Source organism: Selaginella moellendorffii, unplaced genomic scaffold (assembly GCF_000143415.4).
Source record: "Selaginella moellendorffii unplaced genomic scaffold, v1.0 SELMOscaffold_417, whole genome shotgun sequence".
Lineage (NCBI taxonomy): Eukaryota > Viridiplantae > Streptophyta > Lycopodiopsida > Selaginellales > Selaginellaceae > Selaginella > Selaginella moellendorffii.
The window spans coordinates 313-7,095 of record NW_003314672.1 but is presented as its reverse complement, the minus strand read 5'-3'; the positions used below and the strand labels follow the sequence as shown (position 1 = coordinate 7,095).

The following is a 6,783-nucleotide window of genomic DNA, read 5'->3' as shown; positions in this document are numbered from 1 at the left end:
ACTGCAACACGGTCAGAACAGGTCAACGTAAAGTCTCCGGACTTGCCTGGACTTTGAGCTGTGGGAAGTTCTCGTGATCCGTGATCTCGGTCTGTGCCGGGTTGAGCTCATGCTCGATTGAGCAGTGCTTCATGGAATCGCCCCAGTCGTGGAAGCTCGCATTGGCAAATGCCACCACAAATTCGACGCCTTGGTCGTTGCACTCGAGAACCGGGCGGTCGAGACCGGCGATCCGGGGCCTCCCCGCTATTGGGTAGTATGGAACGAGAACCTGAGACAAGGATACTTTTAAGCTCGTCACCAATCGATCGAAGGAGCCTGGTGACGAATCCACTGCTTCTGGGAAATAGTAGACTTGCTTGAGATAGTTCTCGGACAGGAGCTGGATCTGAAAGTTGCAAAGCCAGAGAGTACAAGGCTGGCGCGTTGGAATCGCTGGGACGATCGTGCAGACGGAGGCTATATGAACCACATTGGACATGATTGTTCTTCTAGCGCATGATTTGAAGAGAGTAGCCTAGAAACACACAAGAGGACTTGTCTGGTCTAAAAGTTCGCATGCATGTGTAACTTTTAATGCTATGGCAGGGAGAAGGTCGTAACTTCTTTTCATCAACTCACAGAACAAAAGATTTGGTGGGCGGATGCGTTCGATAGGCTTTTGCAGATCTCTGGTGGTTTGTCACTTTTGTTACTTCAAGACAATATGGCGTGCACTAGAAGAAAAAGGGTAGTAGTAGAAAAAGAGGACACGTGTCAGTGTCTTATTGGTACATATAGGATAACAGTATGAGAAGGGATCGGGCTTCATGCCCATAGCAATGGCCGATGTCATGGGCAGAATGGTGATAATGTGCAATTTGGTTCTTTTGCCATGCCCAACAAGAACAAGGGGTGAGAACATAGTGCTATGGAGAGCAATTTTGTCTACAACTTGTTTGCTACACCGGGGTGGCGAACTTGAGGAAGAACTGGTGCTCGAGTAACTTCTTCATCTGGTTCTCGGGCAGCCGAATCGCCAGATGCCGGTCTCGTCCGCCATCTCGAGTGGGAAGAAGAATGGCGGCTCCACTGCCCGGCTCGGCATCCAAGACGAAGGAGAAGTGTCGCGGCCTCCCCCATCCAAAGTCGAGCTCGTAGATCGGGAATGCCGTGAGGCTGTTGCTGTTGATCGCTCTCCCCGACCACCTTGGCAGCGGGAAGTTGTCGTCCACGAAGATCCCGGCCCGGAGGTGGAGCTCCATCCAGTCGATGGCGGACTGGATGCGCTCCTGGGTGGCGGAATGGATATCGTCGCGGAGGAGCTTGGCGGCGTGGGAGATGTGGTTCTTGCGTATCTCGCCCACGGGAGCAGCCAGGCAGGGGATGTGAGCGGAGCTGCCGCAGTAGTGGCTCGGGATCTCGGGGCTCCAGCGCTTGGGTCCTTTGGTGGAGAGCGCGTAGATGTAAGTCATGCTCTCCGAATCGTCCAGGTCTTTGACGTCCGCGACGCACTTCCAGATCATGGCGGAGATGGCCTCGAACGAGCTCGGCGGCGGCTCGTCACGAGAGGAGAAGAATCTCCCGCGCTGGACCTCGGCAACGAGCTCGCGGACTCGATCGGGGGCGATGTGGAAGAGCCTCTGGCGGTCGGGGATGGCGTCGTGGGAGGATTTGGCCATGGCTTCCACCGTGCTTGCTGGCGGTGGGGCGACGACGTAGTCGCGGACGGGGAGATTGACCTGCGGAGGATCGCGGGGCTTGAGCACGCTGGAATCAAACGATGGAGCCACCGCCAGTGCGAGGCCCCGGTGGATCTCCCCCCACGCCCGGAGGAACGGGAAGGAGGAGGAGGCGTCGAGGATGTTCTCGCAGGTGAGCACTCCCACAGCAATCCCGGCACACTGGAACTTTGTCACCTGTGAACACACAATGCCAGTCAACGCTTACAGCCAGTCAACACTCTTTTAGTCAACAGAGTCAACGGAGCTACTTGCCTGGATTTTTAGCAGCGGCGCGTTGGCGGGATCCCTGACCCTGGGTTCCGGGTAGAGCTCGTGCTCGATGGGGCACTGCCGGGCGTCGCCCAAGGCTGTGTTAGCCATCGCGGCCACCACCATGACGCCCGCGTCGTTGCAGTGGAGCTCCTGGATCGTTGTTAGCCGCTCTCGCCGCCGCATTCTCCCCGCCAGAGGGTAGTATGGAACGAGCAACCGCGACAGAGACTCTCTCATGCTGCAAACCAGGCGCTGGAACTCCTCTTCGTCGTGGTTATCGATCCGAGGGCTCTTCTGTTCTTGATCTTCTTCTTCTTCTTCCTGGTCATCGTGCTGCTTGAGAGCTGAAGATCCCGGGGCGGAGAAGTAGAACACTTGTTTGATGTAGCGCTCAAACGAAAAGTAGCTCTGGAAGTTGGAGAGCGCGAGAACGCAGGGCTGCCGGGTCGGGATCTGGGGAACTACAGTCGACACGGACACTGACCTTACCGAGCTTATGGACGCTACCATGTCGTTGATCCAATCTACTCGGAGCTCACGACCTTGCCCACGAGCTCCTCGTGCTTTAGAACCAATCGCTTATGTTGACCAATAAAGTTGACCACGTTCGAGACTTGTCTTCCACTGGCGACTGGCGATTTACGTTCACTGGACTGGTCGAGGGAACTCAAAGGTGGCGATCGAATTCTAATATTTAACAAGAAAACCCTCGACCGGGTAGCAATCTTTCTCCTTTCCATTTCTGAGGAAAATGAATATCACAAAATTTCACAAAATGAATTTCACAAAATTGCCGGTTACGGCCCTAGTTTTCCTTCTTGGAAGGGAGCAAACGCGCGGGCGGAACGATGGGCTGGGGGGACGCGACGAAGTTCTTGGCGAAGTCCCTGCTCGTATCGATGCTGGCGGGGATGGTGATCAAATTTAGTTCGAGGGACCGATCACCAGGATGATCGAGGGGCCGGTCGACAGGACGATCACAGGGATGATCGAGGGGCCGATCAACAGGATGATCACAAAGACCGGTCACGGAGCTGGTCTATGGCCCGATCCGAGAGACGGCGGCCCAGATCCTGTGGGCGTGGCTGACAGCGGCGTGGTTCGCACAGATGTTTCCTCGCATCACAAAGGTATGAAACGGAAATGTGATTCTTTTCCTTCGAACCATCTAATTCTTTAGGTGCCAAGATCTGGAGAGCCCGCTCCCACCCGCAACGATGGTCATCGATCCAAACCCAAGATCCCGCTGCCGGAGCTCCGCAAGGGAAAGAATTCTAGCTCGAAGTTTTAAAGCTTTGAAGCTAGGCCTATAAACATGTAATTGCTTGAAAGTCCTGGGATTGATCTATGCGCTCAATCAAGCATGAAGCAACATTATTATGTGTGAAACAATTGGAAGCAGTAACAATGATAGTAATTTTTATATATATTCTCTTATAAGCCGCCGATACACTTGGCAAAAGCTGGAATTTCTTGGTCATTAAATCGGCTTGCAAATGTGCATTGACCTCGAGGTTTGCAGCCCTGTTAGCTGAGCTTCTTCTCATCTTCTTCTATGGAATGGATTCTTACAGACATGTCCTCTGCCGTAGTACGCGATTTTGAAGATATCTTCCACTGTTGAGATGCCATAGCTGCGAACGACAGAAACGAATGACTTGACTTTTACCTAGCTACCGTTGGAGATCGCCACGACAGTCGACATGGACACTAATCTTGTGGAGGCCACCATGTCAATCTAAGCACTCGAAGTGAGCTCACGACCTAGGACTTCCATCGACTATGTTGACCAAACTTGACAATATGAACTGATAAAGATCGTTACAAGCGCGTAGAAAGAAGATATTTGGCTATGCAAGAAATTCTTCTTCTGACAAGGACCGTGGAGCATGAACCATCCAGCGCAATCATGAATCCCTCCCCCTTGGCCATTTCGCAGCCCTAGTTTTTCTTCTTGGAGGGGAGGAAGCTTGCGGGCGGAGCGATGGGCTGGGGCTCATGGCCAAGTCCCTGCTCATCTCGATGGTAGCGCCGCTGGTGATCAAACTTAGCTTCACGGGGTTGATCGAGGGCCCGCTCGATAAGATGCTCACGGGGATGATCGAGGGACCGGTCAGCAGGGTGATCACTGGGACGATCGAGGGACCGGTCACGGAGCTGGTCTATGGTCTGATCCGAGAGACGGCGACGCAGATCGCGTGGGCGTGGTTTCCAGCGGCGTGGTTCGCACGGAGGTTCCCTCGCATATCCGAGGTATGAAACGAAAATGAGATTCTTTTCCCTTCGATCCATCCAATTCTTTGATCCAATTCTTTGATCAGGCTTCGAGACCGGTGCCAAGATCTGGAGCGCCCACCGGCATCGATGCTCATCGATCCAAGCCCAAGCTCTCGCTGCCAGGGCTCGGCAAGGGAAAGGAGGTGCCTTCCCCGCCGAGCCGAGGCACCATAAAGTTGTCTTGTGCCAGGATGTGCACCGCTCGTGCCACCAAATCCTCCGACTCTCCTTGACGATGGTCACGGACGGATCGACCCTCGTTCTTCGTTTCTCTCTCCCTCTCGGATCGCGTTTTGTTTTGCTCTCTTCCGATCGATGAAACGATCGATGAAACCAATTTACTTGCTCTAGTCTCTCGTGCCTCAAATCCCTTTCATTCCAAGGTGGCGAACTTGGCGAGGAGCTCGCTTTGCAGCAACCTCTTCATTTCATCCTCGAGGAGCATGACCACTCTCGCGTCCCTCCCTGGGCAGTGGGAAGAAACACCACCACCCCGTTGCCATACCACGGCTCTAGCACCAGCGAGAAGTGGGTCCCAAAGTCAACGCCGTAGACGGGGAAGGTGACCAGGTCAACGAAGTAGACCGCCATCTCGGCCCTCATGTTGACCGCGATCTCCTTGCGCCCGGGGCCGCCGATTCCTTCCAGCTCCATCCAGTCAATGGTGGATTGGAATCGCTCGTGGGTGATGGCCCGGATGTCGTCGTGGACGAGGCGAACGGCCAAGGAGATGTGCTTATTCTTGAGGTCGCGCGCCGGACACGGGAGGACGAGGGTCATGGCGGAGGTGCCGCAGTACTCGTCCGGGATTGGGGGATGCCGCCGGTTCTTGCCGGCCTTGGCGGAGCCCGAGTAGACGAATGTGGCGATGGCGGTGTCGACGAGATCCCGCGCCTCGGTGATGGATTTCCAGACGAGCGCCGCGGCGGCCTCGAAGGATGTCGGGAAGCTGCCGTAGGAGAACGGGCCGGATGCGATCTCGTGCCTGAGATGCGAGAGCTGGAGCTCGCTCATGTGGAATTCCCGGACGTGGTATTTGGGAGAGATATCCTCCCCGGACTTTCCAGTGTGATCCTGGGCCAGGGACGGTGCCACCGCGACGTAGTCCCGGATGGGCATCTTGATGCTGGGGGGATCTCGGGCCCTGAGGATGCTGGAGTCGAATGATGGCGGTGGATTCGGCGGTGGCAATCCCTGATGGATATCCGACCAGGCCTTGAAGAACGCAAAGATGGACGAGCCGTCGGTGACAATGTGGGTGGTGACGAGGCCGAGGGCGATCCCGCCACACCGGAACTTGGTGACCTGCAAACACGGTCAGAACAGGTCAACGTAAAGTCTCCGGACTTGCCTGGACTTTGAGCTGTGGGAAGTTCTCGTGATCCGTGATCTCGGTCTGTGCCTGGTTGAGCTCATGCTCGATTGAGCAGTGCTTCATGGAATCGCCCCAGTCGTGGAAGCTCGCATTGGCAAATGCCACCACAAATTCGACGCCTTGGTTGTTGCACTCGAGAACCGGGCGGTCGAGACCGGCGATCCGGGGCCTCCCCGCTATTGGGTAGTATGGAACGAGAACCTGAGACAAGGATACTTTTAAGCTCGTCACCAATCGATCGAAGGAGCCTGGTGACGAATCCACTGCTTCTGGGAAATAGTAGACTTGCTTGAGATAGTTCTCGGACAGGAGCTGGATCTGAGAGTTGCAAAGCCAGAGAGTACAAGGCTGGCGCGTTGGAATCGCTGGGACGATCGTGCAGACGGAGGCTATATGAACCACATTGGACATGATTGTTCTTCTAGCGCATGATTTGAAGAGAGTAGCCTAGAAACACACAAGAGGACTTGTCTGGTCTAAAAGTTCGCATGCATGTGTAACTTTTAATGCTATGGCAGGGAGAAGGTCGTAACTTCTTTTCATCAACTCACAGAACAAAAGGTTTGGTGGGCGGATGCGTTCGATAGGCTTTTGCAGATCTCTGGTGGTTTGTCACTTTTGTTACTTCAAGACAATATGGCGTGCACTAGAAAAAAAGGGTAGAAAAGACATTTAGAGGACACGTGTCGGTGTCTTATTGGTACATATAGAATAGTAGTATGAGAAAAACACAAGCATTGGATATTTCACGAACTGTATGCCAGGGATGGGGCTTCATGCCCATAGCAATGGCCGATGTCATGGGCAGAATTTCAAGCCATTCAAGAGTGATAATGTGCAATTTGGTTCTTTTGCCATGCCCAACAAGAACAAGAGGTGAGAATATAATGCTATGGAGAGGTTGTTATGGTGTTCTATAGAGAGGTTGCAATTTTGTTAGAAGACCAAGAGGCTATAACACGTTCACCCAGCTTGAAAGGATAGTCGTGGAGGTAATGGATGGGCTTCACTACCATTAGATTGCATCTAATGCCAGACAAATGCTTCTATATTGGGCATGGATAAAAGTAGAATTCTTAAGGTTTAGAGTGATAATAGAATCATGTGCTTTACCATGCTAAGCTATAAAGGAATGTTAAAGTATAACTATGAGTC

General features: G+C 53.5%; 2 protein-coding genes across 2 annotated transcripts; both read right to left on the bottom strand.

Annotated features, from left to right (window-relative positions):
• Positions 1 to 46: 46 nt before the first annotated feature.
• LOC112343984 (putrescine hydroxycinnamoyltransferase 1-like) lies at positions 47 to 481 on the bottom strand (the record flags this gene model as incomplete). The annotated part of the gene is made up of 1 exon (XM_024668106.1): positions 47 to 481. A coding segment is annotated over exon 1 (435 nt), but the record flags the coding sequence as incomplete, so codon positions are not given.
• A 3,762-nt stretch (positions 482 to 4,243) lies between these two features.
• LOC9641220 (shikimate O-hydroxycinnamoyltransferase) lies at positions 4,244 to 6,060 on the bottom strand. Its single transcript, XM_024668107.1, has 2 exons — positions 5,605 to 6,060; positions 4,244 to 5,558 (listed from the first exon to the last, which is right to left on the bottom strand). The coding sequence occupies exons 1-2, from the start codon at positions 6,037 to 6,039 to the stop codon at positions 4,677 to 4,679; spliced, it is 1,317 nt and encodes a 438-aa protein (XP_024523875.1). The 5' UTR covers positions 6,040 to 6,060; the 3' UTR covers positions 4,244 to 4,676.
• Positions 6,061 to 6,783: the final 723 nt, after the last annotated feature.

Bases quoted from the DNA above. Each gene is read 5' to 3' on its own strand.
- LOC9641220 (XM_024668107.1), bottom strand. From the start codon at position 6,039: ATGTCCAATGTGGTTCATATAGCCTCCGTCTGCACGATCGTCCCAGCG. The intron at 5,559-5,604 runs GCAAGTCCGGAG...CCGTGTTTGCAG, and splicing joins TCCCACAGCTCAAAGTCCAG to GTCACCAAGTTCCGGTGTGG.